The sequence below is a fragment of the Alosa pseudoharengus genome, unplaced genomic scaffold, assembly GCF_046254945.1.
Source record: "Alosa pseudoharengus isolate Yale_2024_CS ecotype anadromous, Long Island Sound unplaced genomic scaffold, YU_APseudo_1.1 YU_APseudo_1.1_scf_3, whole genome shotgun sequence".
NCBI lineage: Eukaryota > Metazoa > Chordata > Actinopteri > Clupeiformes > Clupeidae > Alosa > Alosa pseudoharengus.
The window spans coordinates 1,032,966-1,046,652 of NW_027468718.1; the positions used below are offsets into that span (position 1 = coordinate 1,032,966).

A 13,687-nucleotide genomic window follows, 5' to 3' on the forward strand; every position below is an offset into this window, starting at 1 on the left:
TCTGGCTGTTCTACTCAGCAGCTCTCTGGTCTACAACAGTATGGGCACCATCGACAACACTGCCCTGGAGAAACTGCAGTATCCTTTCACTCACACAGACAGAGAGAGAGAGAGAGAGAGAGAGAGAGAGATTAAATTATCTATTAAATGAATCGCCAACTATTTTAGTAATTGGTTAATCGGTTTGTGTCATGTCTTGTGTCACGTCTTTACTTCCTCCGTAGAGGAAACTAAATATCTTTGATGTGTGGACAAAACAAGGCATTTGAGGACATAGTCTTGGTTTATAGATCAAACAAAAAATAACAAGAAATTAATCGACTTTGAAATAGTGTTGCACGGTGCACCGATACTACAAAAGTATCGCAATACCCTGAAATTAAAAATGTCACGATGCCTAATTTTATTAGTATCGATACTACTATCGAATGACCGTGTTCTTTTGAAGTAACATGCATGTGCACAAGGCATGCTTCTAGCGCCTCCTCCCCTAACCTGTGGCTGTGCGTCTTTTCTCCTCACACACACGTAAGCGCAGCTGTCGTGCTATAAACAGCGAGACATGGCTGCTAGTTCAAGTGATGCTATGGTAACACATAATAATAGGCTAATATCAAGTTGATTTGCTCACTTGCATCTCTCAAGTTTGTGTTGCTAACCTACCTAGGCTGTGGGATTTTGGTCATTTAGGCCTACTATTTGGATTCAATGTAATTTAGAAATAGGCTAAGCAACCATGGCAAACATTTACATCTGAAGAGAGATCCTTGCTAACTATCCCGCTAGCTCAGGTCACGTTTGACAATTATTGCTCGCTAAAATCATTAATGAACATTGCAAGACACTTATCTCTTCTATGATCCCAGAAAGATTTTCTTCGACTTGTACATTTTTTGAACATTTATTTTATCTAATGACATACAAAACATAATTAATTGCATCCACATATCCTTATGCTCTATGCGCAACTTTTATTCACTAGACTAAAACCGTGAGACAAGGTCAATTACTCTCACGTATCTCTTAAAGTAACAGGCACTCAATTACACCTACACATCACCAATGTGCACTCAATTAGACCTACACACCACATTAAAGATATGCCTAAGTGTAATAGTTTAAAAATAGTTATAGTTTTAGAATAGTTTTCAAATTGCTAAATATATTTACTAGTAATTATGCAGAATATATGAAATATGACATAAGCCATAATTTTCCATGTGTGTTTGTGTGAAGAGAGTCAAGCAGAATCTGGGATGGCCACTGGTGTGAATGATCACACTACAGTATATTCAATATTACTGATGATGATGTCAAGGTGGTGGGGCCCCCAAATCAAATATATTTTTTTAAAAGTTTCGAAGAAGTATCCAAATCGCAATTCTTGACTTGGTATCGGTATCGAAACATTAATTTTGGTATCGTGACAACACTACTTTGAAATTAAACGTTAGTTGCTGTCCCTAGTTGCTACCGTGCACTTTTGGTAAAGTAAACCAGCGAATTTTGATGAAAAAAGGGAAAAAAGTATTTTTTCCATTTTAGAGAAGAACAAAATACTATATATCTACTGAAGGCTACAGTAGGCTTATATTTTAGAGAAGAAAAAATACTATATATCTAGGCTACAGTAGGCTTTAATTTTAGAGAAGAGCAAAATACTATATATCTAGGCTACAGTGGGCTTTAATTTTAGAGAAGAGCAAAATATGATATATCTAGGCTACAGTAGGCTTCAATTTTAGAGAAGAGCAATGATTAATTGAATGAATTGATTCATTTTGATTAATTAATTACAGAAAGAATAACGCTCGAAATTAGCACCCGCTAAGTGCCAATGACGAGTATACTTTTGTATTGGCAGCTGAATTATGGCAGGTACTGCGCCACTTGGAAAATGGCTGCTTATGAACTGCGAGAATAAGCTAGGCCTACTTCAGTTTGTCACGTTAAATTGGCTTGCCATATCAACTCTGTTTTGTATTGGTGCTCTGTTCGGCAACACAAATAGTTAACTTCATACAACTGCGCTTGTGATTGAAGTATATCGTTCAGTTGTTAACGTTCGCAAATTGCGGTAGCGGTGGAGAAAGGTACTGATTACCCGATTAACTGCAGGTTTGAAAAATACTACGTTAACAGTAAAACAGTCAAAAAATGCCTCATGAAGAGGGAAAAAACATATATAAGTCGCACCGGACTGTAAGTCGCATTTATTTAGAAATTTATTTCACAAAATCCAAGACCAAGAACAGACAGACTATGTAACTATACACATAGAGGCCAAAAACATTGAGAATTCTACCAGGAATCTTAATATGTATGATTTCGATAATGTGTGTGTCTGCGCGAGAGTCAGTCAATCGTAACAGTCTGCATAATCTTTGCAGCCAACCTTACAGTGTATCTCTGTAAACATTGTTGCAATACCTCGTCATATCTGCCTTGTTTTAACACAGAGCTAGAGTTCAGTAGGGTGCCAGCCGCAGGAAAGAAGCTTCCTCTGAACCTGCTGGTTTGGGTGCGGAGAGACCTGTAACGCCTCCCTGAGGGGAGTGGGGTGAACAGTCTGTGGTTGGAGTGAGAAAAGTCCAGTCTTTTTTTATTTTTATTTTTTTATTTAAACGACACACAAAGTACACAGTGACAACAATTAACATACACATAGACATAGACATGACAAAGTTCACCTGTTCACAGAGCTACCTGAGCTTAACTAGCTGTATTGAGCAGCAACACGTACACAATCATTACAAGGAGCAGACATAATAGTAACAACATTCATCGGCTGAGGAATCAGCGTTGCAAATACTGCAAAAAGGGGGACCATGAGTCTTCATAAGATGTCATGTTCGTTTTTCAAAGATGCAGTAAGTTTTTCTAGATTTGAGTGATTAGTTAAAAGATTGAGCCATTGATTTATAGAGATTTTTATTCTATTTTTCCAATTTAATAAAATAGTTTTTTTTGCAATAGTAAAAGCAATCAAGATAAAAGGCTTAACTGTCTTATTGACATCTAAGTTAGACAAGTCACCAAGGAGTACAATAATGGGGCATAAGGGGATGTCATAGTTCAGTATTTCAGATAGTATTTTGATCACTTCTGTCCAAAAGGAGTTGATGCATATACAGTCTCAGAGAGCATGGAAATAATCATCAATAGAATCTGGACAGTGTAGACATTTACTATTTTGACTAAAGCCCATCTGGTAGAGTTGCTTCGTAGTTATATGGGCTCTATGTAGGACTTTATATTGGATCAGCTGAACTTTAGAATTACAAGACATAGAGAATGTGTTACATATTTTTTGCCAGTTCAGTTCTCTAGGTAGATTCTTTATGTCCTTGGACCATTTATGTATGGGGATTGACACAGCTTCTTCGTTAGATGTTAACAAGTTGTACATTTGCGAAAGTTTTTTCTTTGGCTTTATGTAGCACAGTTTGTTGTATAAAAGAGAATTGAGGTTGTTGATGCTGTTGATGTTTACATATTTCTTAACCGCTTCCCGTAACTGTATGTATTCGAAAAGGCACTGATTTGGGATATTGAATTTCTCTTGAATCTGCTTAAAGGACATAAAGAACCCATTATTAAATACATGTCCAGTCTTTGATGAACTGAGGTGCAGCATAGCATGAGATAGAAGTCCCATTCTCCTGAACAGCTCCCCCTACAGGTACGTGACGGAACTGACAGAGCACATCAAGGTTAAGTCCAGCGGTTATGACCAGACCACGGAGCTGATGCGTGTGTTCCCGTCCTTTGTGTGGACGGTCAGAGACTTCACTCTGGAGCTGATCCTGAAAGGCAAACCCATCACTGCTGACCAGTACCTCGAGAACGCCCTGAAGCTCAAACCAGGTGAGACACACACACACACACACACACAAATATACATACATACATACATACTCACACAAGCTCAAACCAGGTGACATACACACACACACACACACTAGTGGCTTAGAGATTTTGTTGTGTTGTGTTAATAGGCCACTCTGCTGAGATCTTGAGACACAACCAGGTGCGTCAGGGCCTGAGGGATTTCTTTGCTGAGCGGCGCTGCTTCGTGTTCGAGCGTCCGGCCAGCACCAAGAATATGCGGCGCATGGAGGAGCTGACGGATAAAGACCTGGACAGCGACTTTGTGGAGGCGGCCAAGCAGTTCTGCAGCCACATCTTCAGCAGCGCCAAACCCAAAACCATGAGAGGAGGCCTGGGTGTCACCGGCAGGAGTGGGTAGCATCAGCATTAATGTCCCAATGCTAATGCCCCAGTGTTAATGCCCCAGCACCAGTGTTAATACCCCAGCACCGTGCCCTACTTGTAGTATTAATAGCCTATCACTTAGGTCCAAATGCTAATACCATACTATTAATAGTATTAAACCAACGCATAAATGAAATTTGTGCTAGTTAGCATTAGCTGGTATATAAATGGAATTTGTGCTAGTTAGCATTATATGGTATAAAATAGGCATTTGTGCTAGTAAGCATTAGATGGTATAATTGGCATGTGTGCTAGTTAGCATTAGCTGGTATAATTGGCATGTGTGCTAGTTAGCATTATCTGGTATAAAATAGGCATGTGTGCTAGTTAGCTTTAGCTGGTATATAATGGGCATTAGTGCTAATGGGCATTTATGCTAGTTAGCGTTAGCTGGTATATAATGATCGTGTGTCCTGCAGTGCTGGGCAGCCTGGCAGAGACGTATGTGGAGGCGATCCGCAGTGGGCAGGTGCCCTGTCTGGACAGCGCTGTGGAGTCGCTGGCGCTGATCCAGAACGGGCGGGCCGTGACAGAGGCGCTGGAGTTCTACCAGAGAGAGATGGAGCGCTGGGTGCGCTTACCCACCGAGACACAGGAGGCGCTGTCTAAGATTCACGCTGATGCAGAGAAACAGGCCGTCAGCATCTTCGTTAGCGGATCCTTCAACGACCAGGAACACAAGTACCAGCTCGAGCTCATGGTACAACACACCACACTCATACACACACACACACACACACACATACCTTACACACACTCACCATACACCATACACACATCCTGGACCTTTATGGCAATTCCACAAAAAAATTGACTTTTTGCCACATCCATAACGCCAGTGAAATGCCTTGGCATTTGTATGATGTGAATGATAACATTAATTTTTTGTGCATTTTTTCTCATGTACATCCTTCAGCCAAAAATAGCAAATGCTCAAATTTCATGTAATCATTCATCATACCATACCATCACATTTTATTGGCGTTATGGATGTTACAAAAAACATAATTTTCCATGGAATTGCCCTTTAGTTTGGTGCCTGAACGTGTCAGCTTGGTATGACATTGGTACCTGAGTCTTTATTCTGGTCTGTGTGTGTTTCTCTTCAGAGGAGCGTGCAGGAGCGGTATGAGGAGTGGTGTCGGCGTAACGTGCAGGAGTCCAGGCGTGTGTGTCGAGGCGTCCTGTCCCGTGTGTTTGCTGGCCTGGACGAGGGCGTGGTGGGGGGGTCGTACATGAGGCCGGGGGGGCACGGCACCTACCGCTCACACCTGGAGAAGGCCACACAACTCTACAGGGCAGCGGAGGGCACTGGACTACTGGTGAGGCCAGAGGGTGTGTGTGTGTGTGTGTGTGTGTTGCCATTTGTGTGTGTGTTAGGGGTGTCAGAACAGACATATTTGCATAGTCACTTCATAACTTATTTGTAAATGCGTTGCAAGGCAAAAACGTCCTCACTTTAAATGAGCTCACAAAATATCATTAACAAACCATTTGTAACTCTGAGTTAATCATGAATTATAGTATTAGAAAATGGTTTATAAAATATGTAACTAATCATTAGTGCATGTGTATGTAACAACTGTTAAATAATGGAAATATTACTTCATCAAGAAAATATTATTGCATCATTTATTAAGTATTTACAATAATTTATAAACATATTTTAGATATAGGCTTATTTACTATGAAAAGAACATTTATAACTGTTTCTACAAATACTTTATTTGTGAGAATTAACATAGGAACAATGCTTTACAAATGACGAACAAAGCATTTTGTAATAGTTTGCAGCTGGTTTATACTGGGGAAGCTGTTTCATTATAAGTGGTTGTTTCATTATTTATTGAGTATAAATCATGTACTTACAAACATATCTTTTGGATAGGCTTATTTACTATGAACAAACCATTTATAACTGTGTGAACAAATGCTTTACTGATGATAAATTATGTATGAACAATATATTACGAATGATGAACAAACCATTAACTAATACGTAACAAAGGCTTAATAAATGGTGACTTGTGCGTAGTTATTATCAAGTATTACCGAGAGGTTTGTGTGTGTGAGGTGTGTCTTATCAGGTTAAGTGATGGATAGATGTTTAATGTTTCTTTCGGAGCAGATGAAAGAAGTTAAGGGGGTTGGCAGTAGGGCTGGGCGATAAAACGATAGCGATATATATCGCAATAGACATGTAATCGATATCAATAAAAAATACGTTCGATAGAACATTCGATAATTAAAAGCAACACACACCTCCCGCCTTACGTTGTCCATAAATAAATAGGCTAAATATATCTTGCATTGTAGGTATGTGCAACTCGACCAGAGTAGCCTAGGCGATAGAAGTAGGCCTACCTCAACACAGACTCTCAATGAGTCCTTGCCCCTTGCGCGCTCTCTCTCTCTCTCTCCCTCTCAACAGGCGCATCCCTCCTCATGCACATGTAATCCAAACATTCACAATCGTGCAAGACGACTGCTAAATTGCTATTAAATCCGGTTAGCATCATTAGTACGCTGCACGAATTTTTTCAAAACTGTTGCATTCAAATTGACTGCTAAATTCTAATCATCTCAATCCCGATGCAAATGGAAAAGTATTTTCCAAGACTCAAACGGGCCTGTCCCAAGGAGAAAAAGTATGGGGAAACTGAACAGTCTAACCAGTAGACTATGATAAACTAGCAAATTAAGGTACTTTGTTTACAATATTTCCAGGCTTCAACCAGTGCTGCTTTTCATTCAGACTTATGTGCACATTTATTTATTTGAGTGTTTTTCATCATTGTATTGCTATTTTTCCCCCTGTTTGCTTTGATTGATAACTGAGGTGATTAAAATCAGAGGAATTGGTTAAGTTTAAAATAAGTGTTTAAATTGAACTTTTTTTCTCCCTTCTGGTCCTTATCTGAAATAGATTTAAAAAAAAAAAATCAATAATTATCGATAACGACTGATATGAAATACTTATATCGTGATACAGTTTTCAGCCATATCGCCCAGCCCTAGTTGGCAGTGTTCTCAGTTTTAGAAGGGTGATGTAGAAGTATTTTCAGTTCTATAAGGGGGATGTAGAGGTCAAGTGTTCTCAGTTCTAGAGGGGTGATGTAGAAGTGTGCTCAGTTCTAGAGGGGTGATGTTGAAGTGTACTCAGTTCTAGAGGGGTGACGTAGAAGTGAAGTGTTCTCAGTTCTAGAGGGGTGACGTTGAAGTGTTCTCAGTTCTAGAGGGGTGACGTAGAAGTGTTCTCAGTTCTAGAGGGGTGAGGTAGAAGTGTTCTCAGTTCTAGAAAGGTGACGTAGAGGTGAAGTGTTCTCAGTTCTAGAGGGGTGACGTTGAAGTGTTCTCAGTTCTAGAAGGGTAATGTTGAAGTGTTCTCAGTTCTAGAGGGGTGACGTTGAAGTGTTCTCAGTTCTAGAAAGGTGACGTAGAGGTGAAGTGTTCTCAGTTCTAGAAGGGTGACGTTGAAGTGTTCTCAGTTCTAGAGGGGGTGACGTAGAAGTGTTCTCAGTTCTAGAGGGGTGACGTAGAAGTGTTCTCAGTTCTAGAAGGGTGACGTAGAGGTGAAGTGTTCTCAGTTCTAGAAGGGTGACGTTGAAGTGTTCTCAGTTCTAGAGGGGTGATGTAGAAGTGTTCTCAGTTCTAGAGGGGTGACGTAGAGGTCAAGTGTTCTCAGTTCTAGATGGGTGACGTAGAGGTGAAGTGTTCTCAGTTCTAGAGGGGTGACGTTGAAGTGTTCTTAGTTCTAGAGGGGTGACGTAGAGGTAAAGTGTCCTGTGTGTACTATCTGTGTGGCTGTGATTTTGGAAGAGATGGTAGGCTCATCTTGCATGTGTGTTCTGCCAGAGAGAGGAGGTCCTGACGGACTATCTAAAGGAGAAAAGTGCCGTTGGGGAGAACATCCTGGCGGCTGACCGCTCCCTTACTGAAGCCCAGCAGAGGATGGAAGGTACATTATTACACTTCTGTATAGCATACTAAACCACAAATTACTACACTTCAGTATAGTACACTACATCATCATACACATTACTACACTTCAGTAGTACACTACATCATCACACATTACTACACTTCAGTATAGTAGACTACATCACACATTACATCACACATTAGTACACTTCAGTATAGTACACTACATCATCATACACATTACTACACTTCAGTAGTACACTACATCATCATACACATTACTACACTTCAGTATAGTACACTACATCACACATTACTACACTTCAGTATAGTACACTACATCATCACACATTACTACACTTCAGTATAGTACACTACATCATCATACACATTACTACACTTCAGTAGTACACTACATCATCATACACATTACTACACTTCAGTATAGTACACTACATCACACATTACTACACTTCAGTATAGTACACTACATCACACATTACTACACTTCAGTATAGTACACTACATCATCATACACATTACTACACTTCAGTAGTACACTACATCATCATACACATTACTACACTTCAGTATAGTACACTACATCACACATTACTACACTTCAGTATAGTACACTTACTACACTTCAGTATAGTACACTACATCACACATTACTACACTTCAGTATAGTACACTACATCATCATACACATTACTACACTTCAGTAGTACACTACATCATCATACACATTACTACACTTCAGTATAGTACACTACATCACACATTACTACACTTCAGTATAGTACACTACATCACACATTACTACACTTCAGTATAGTACACTACATCATCATACACATTACTACACTTCAGTAGTACACTACATCATCACACATTACTACACTTCAGTATAGTAGACTACATCACACATTACATCACACATTAGTACACTTCAGTATAGTACACTACATCATCATACACATTACTACACTTCAGTAGTACACTACATCATCACACATTACTACACTTCAGTATAGTAGACTACATCACACATTAGTACACTTCAGTATAGTACACTACACTACATCACACATTACTACACTTCAGTATAGTACACTACATCACACATTAGTACACTTCAGTATAGTTCATACACTACAACATCACACATTAGTACACTTCAGTATAGTACACTACATCACACCTTACATCACACATTAGTACACTTCAGTATAGTACACTACATCACACATTACTACACTTTAGTATAGTACACTACATCATCACACATTACTACACTTCAGTATAGTACACTACATCACACATTACTACACTTCAGTATAGTACACTACACTACATCACACATTACTACACTTCAGTATAGTACACTACACCACACATTAGTACACTTCAGTATAGTACACTACACCACACATTAGTACACTTCAGTATAGTACACTACATCACACCTTACATCACACATTACTACACTTCAGTATAGTACACTACATCACACATTACTACACTTCAGTATAGTACACTACACTACATCACACATTACTACAGTTCAGTATAGTAGACTACACCACACATTAGTACACTTCAGTGTAGTACACTTCATCACACTGTTTAGAATTTTATTTTAATATTTTATTTTCCCTTTTTATTTTAGTTAGTTCAGTCATTTCTAAACACGTATAGGCTTTTAGCATCATTCATGGTTAGTATTCTCCTGTTAAGCACCTAGTATTACAGATCTTAATTTAAACAAATATTGATTGATTGATTGATTGATTGATTGACTTGGCTGATCCTCTGTCTTTCCTCTGCAGCGGAGAAGATGAAGCGAGAAGAGGCGGAGCAGCAGCAGAGGCTGCTGGAGGACTACAACCGCATCCAAGAGCAGGCCATCCAGGACCAGCAGAGGAGCAACCAGGAGAACCTGCGCCAGATGGAGGCCAAGATGGAGGAGCAGCGGCAGAGGGCCAAAGAGGAGCTGGAGCGTGCAGTCTCCGCTAAACTGAAGGTAAGATGGAGGAGGAGATGGAGGAGGAGATGGAGGAGAGCGTGCAGTCTCCGCTAAACTGAAGGTAAGATGGAGGAGATGGAGCGTGCAGTCTCCGGTAAGATGGAGGAGGAGATGGAGCTTGTGGTCTCCGCTAAACTGAAGGTAAGATGGAGGAGAGCGTGCAGTCTCCGCTAAACTAAAGGTAAGATGGAGGAGCAGAGCGTGTGGTCTCCACTAAACTGAAGGTAAGATGGAGGAGGAGGTGGAGGAGCAGATGGAGGAGCAGAGGCAGAATCTAGTATCTCATATCGCCCAGCCCTAGTTGGCAGTGTTCTCAGTTTTAGAAGGGTGATGTAGAAGTATTTTCAGTTCTATAAGGGGGATGTAGAGGTCAAGTGTTCTCAGTTCTAGAGGGGTGATGTAGAAGTGTGCTCAGTTCTAGAGGGGTGATGTTGAAGTGTACTCAGTTCTAGAGGGGTGACGTAGAAGTGAAGTGTTCTCAGTTCTAGAGGGGTGACGTTGAAGTGTTCTCAGTTCTAGAGGGGTGACGTAGAAGTGTTCTCAGTTCTAGAGGGGTGAGGTAGAAGTGTTCTCAGTTCTAGAAAGGTGACGTAGAGGTGAAGTGTTCTCAGTTCTAGAGGGGTGACGTTGAAGTGTTCTCAGTTCTAGAAGGGTAATGTTGAAGTGTTCTCAGTTCTAGAGGGGTGACGTTGAAGTGTTCTCAGTTCTAGAAAGGTGACGTAGAGGTGAAGTGTTCTCAGTTCTAGAAGGGTGACGTTGAAGTGTTCTCAGTTCTAGAGGGGGTGACGTAGAAGTGTTCTCAGTTCTAGAGGGGTGACGTAGAAGTGTTCTCAGTTCTAGAAGGGTGACGTAGAGGTGAAGTGTTCTCAGTTCTAGAAGGGTGACGTTGAAGTGTTCTCAGTTCTAGAGGGGTGATGTAGAAGTGTTCTCAGTTCTAGAGGGGTGACGTAGAGGTCAAGTGTTCTCAGTTCTAGATGGGTGACGTAGAGGTGAAGTGTTCTCAGTTCTAGAGGGGTGACGTTGAAGTGTTCTTAGTTCTAGAGGGGTGACGTAGAGGTAAAGTGTCCTGTGTGTACTATCTGTGTGGCTGTGATTTTGGAAGAGATGGTAGGCTCATCTTGCATGTGTGTTCTGCCAGAGAGAGGAGGTCCTGACGGACTATCTAAAGGAGAAAAGTGCCGTTGGGGAGAACATCCTGGCGGCTGACCGCTCCCTTACTGAAGCCCAGCAGAGGATGGAAGGTACATTATTACACTTCTGTATAGCATACTAAACCACAAATTACTACACTTCAGTATAGTACACTACATCATCATACACATTACTACACTTCAGTAGTACACTACATCATCACACATTACTACACTTCAGTATAGTAGACTACATCACACATTACATCACACATTAGTACACTTCAGTATAGTACACTACATCATCATACACATTACTACACTTCAGTAGTACACTACATCATCATACACATTACTACACTTCAGTATAGTACACTACATCACACATTACTACACTTCAGTATAGTACACTACATCATCACACATTACTACACTTCAGTATAGTACACTACATCATCATACACATTACTACACTTCAGTAGTACACTACATCATCATACACATTACTACACTTCAGTATAGTACACTACATCACACATTACTACACTTCAGTATAGTACACTACATCACACATTACTACACTTCAGTATAGTACACTACATCATCATACACATTACTACACTTCAGTAGTACACTACATCATCATACACATTACTACACTTCAGTATAGTACACTACATCACACATTACTACACTTCAGTATAGTACACTTACTACACTTCAGTATAGTACACTACATCACACATTACTACACTTCAGTATAGTACACTACATCATCATACACATTACTACACTTCAGTAGTACACTACATCATCATACACATTACTACACTTCAGTATAGTACACTACATCACACATTACTACACTTCAGTATAGTACACTACATCACACATTACTACACTTCAGTATAGTACACTACATCATCATACACATTACTACACTTCAGTAGTACACTACATCATCACACATTACTACACTTCAGTATAGTAGACTACATCACACATTACATCACACATTAGTACACTTCAGTATAGTACACTACATCATCATACACATTACTACACTTCAGTAGTACACTACATCATCACACATTACTACACTTCAGTATAGTAGACTACATCACACATTAGTACACTTCAGTATAGTACACTACACTACATCACACATTACTACACTTCAGTATAGTACACTACATCACACATTAGTACACTTCAGTATAGTTCATACACTACAACATCACACATTAGTACACTTCAGTATAGTACACTACATCACACCTTACATCACACATTAGTACACTTCAGTATAGTACACTACATCACACATTACTACACTTTAGTATAGTACACTACATCATCACACATTACTACACTTCAGTATAGTACACTACATCACACATTACTACACTTCAGTATAGTACACTACACTACATCACACATTACTACACTTCAGTATAGTACACTACACCACACATTAGTACACTTCAGTATAGTACACTACACCACACATTAGTACACTTCAGTATAGTACACTACATCACACCTTACATCACACATTACTACACTTCAGTATAGTACACTACATCACACATTACTACACTTCAGTATAGTACACTACACTACATCACACATTACTACAGTTCAGTATAGTAGACTACACCACACATTAGTACACTTCAGTGTAGTACACTTCATCACACTGTTTAGAATTTTATTTTAATATTTTATTTTCCCTTTTTATTTTAGTTAGTTCAGTCATTTCTAAACACGTATAGGCTTTTAGCATCATTCATGGTTAGTATTCTCCTGTTAAGCACCTAGTATTACAGATCTTAATTTAAACAAATATTGATTGATTGATTGATTGATTGATTGACTTGGCTGATCCTCTGTCTTTCCTCTGCAGCGGAGAAGATGAAGCGAGAAGAGGCGGAGCAGCAGCAGAGGCTGCTGGAGGACTACAACCGCATCCAAGAGCAGGCCATCCAGGACCAGCAGAGGAGCAACCAGGAGAACCTGCGCCAGATGGAGGCCAAGATGGAGGAGCAGCGGCAGAGGGCCAAAGAGGAGCTGGAGCGTGCAGTCTCCGCTAAACTGAAGGTAAGATGGAGGAGGAGATGGAGGAGGAGATGGAGGAGAGCGTGCAGTCTCCGCTAAACTGAAGGTAAGATGGAGGAGATGGAGCGTGCAGTCTCCGGTAAGATGGAGGAGGAGATGGAGCTTGTGGTCTCCGCTAAACTGAAGGTAAGATGGAGGAGAGCGTGCAGTCTCCGCTAAACTAAAGGTAAGATGGAGGAGCAGAGCGTGTGGTCTCCACTAAACTGAAGGTAAG

The 13,687-nt window shown here is 40.2% G+C and overlaps 1 protein-coding gene across 1 annotated transcript; it reads left to right on the top strand.

Annotated features, from left to right (window-relative positions):
* The first annotated feature begins 6 nt into the window (after positions 1-6).
* LOC143099999 (guanylate-binding protein 7-like) lies at positions 7-10,422 on the top strand. Its single transcript, XM_076262917.1, has 7 exons — positions 7-78; positions 3,683-3,867; positions 3,999-4,241; positions 4,695-4,975; positions 5,385-5,597; positions 8,131-8,233; positions 10,029-10,422. Exons 1-7 carry the CDS (start codon positions 41-43, stop codon positions 10,277-10,279), a joined length of 1,314 nt encoding a protein of 437 aa, XP_076119032.1. The 5' UTR covers positions 7-40; the 3' UTR covers positions 10,280-10,422.
* The last annotated feature ends 3,265 nt before the right edge of the window (positions 10,423-13,687 follow it).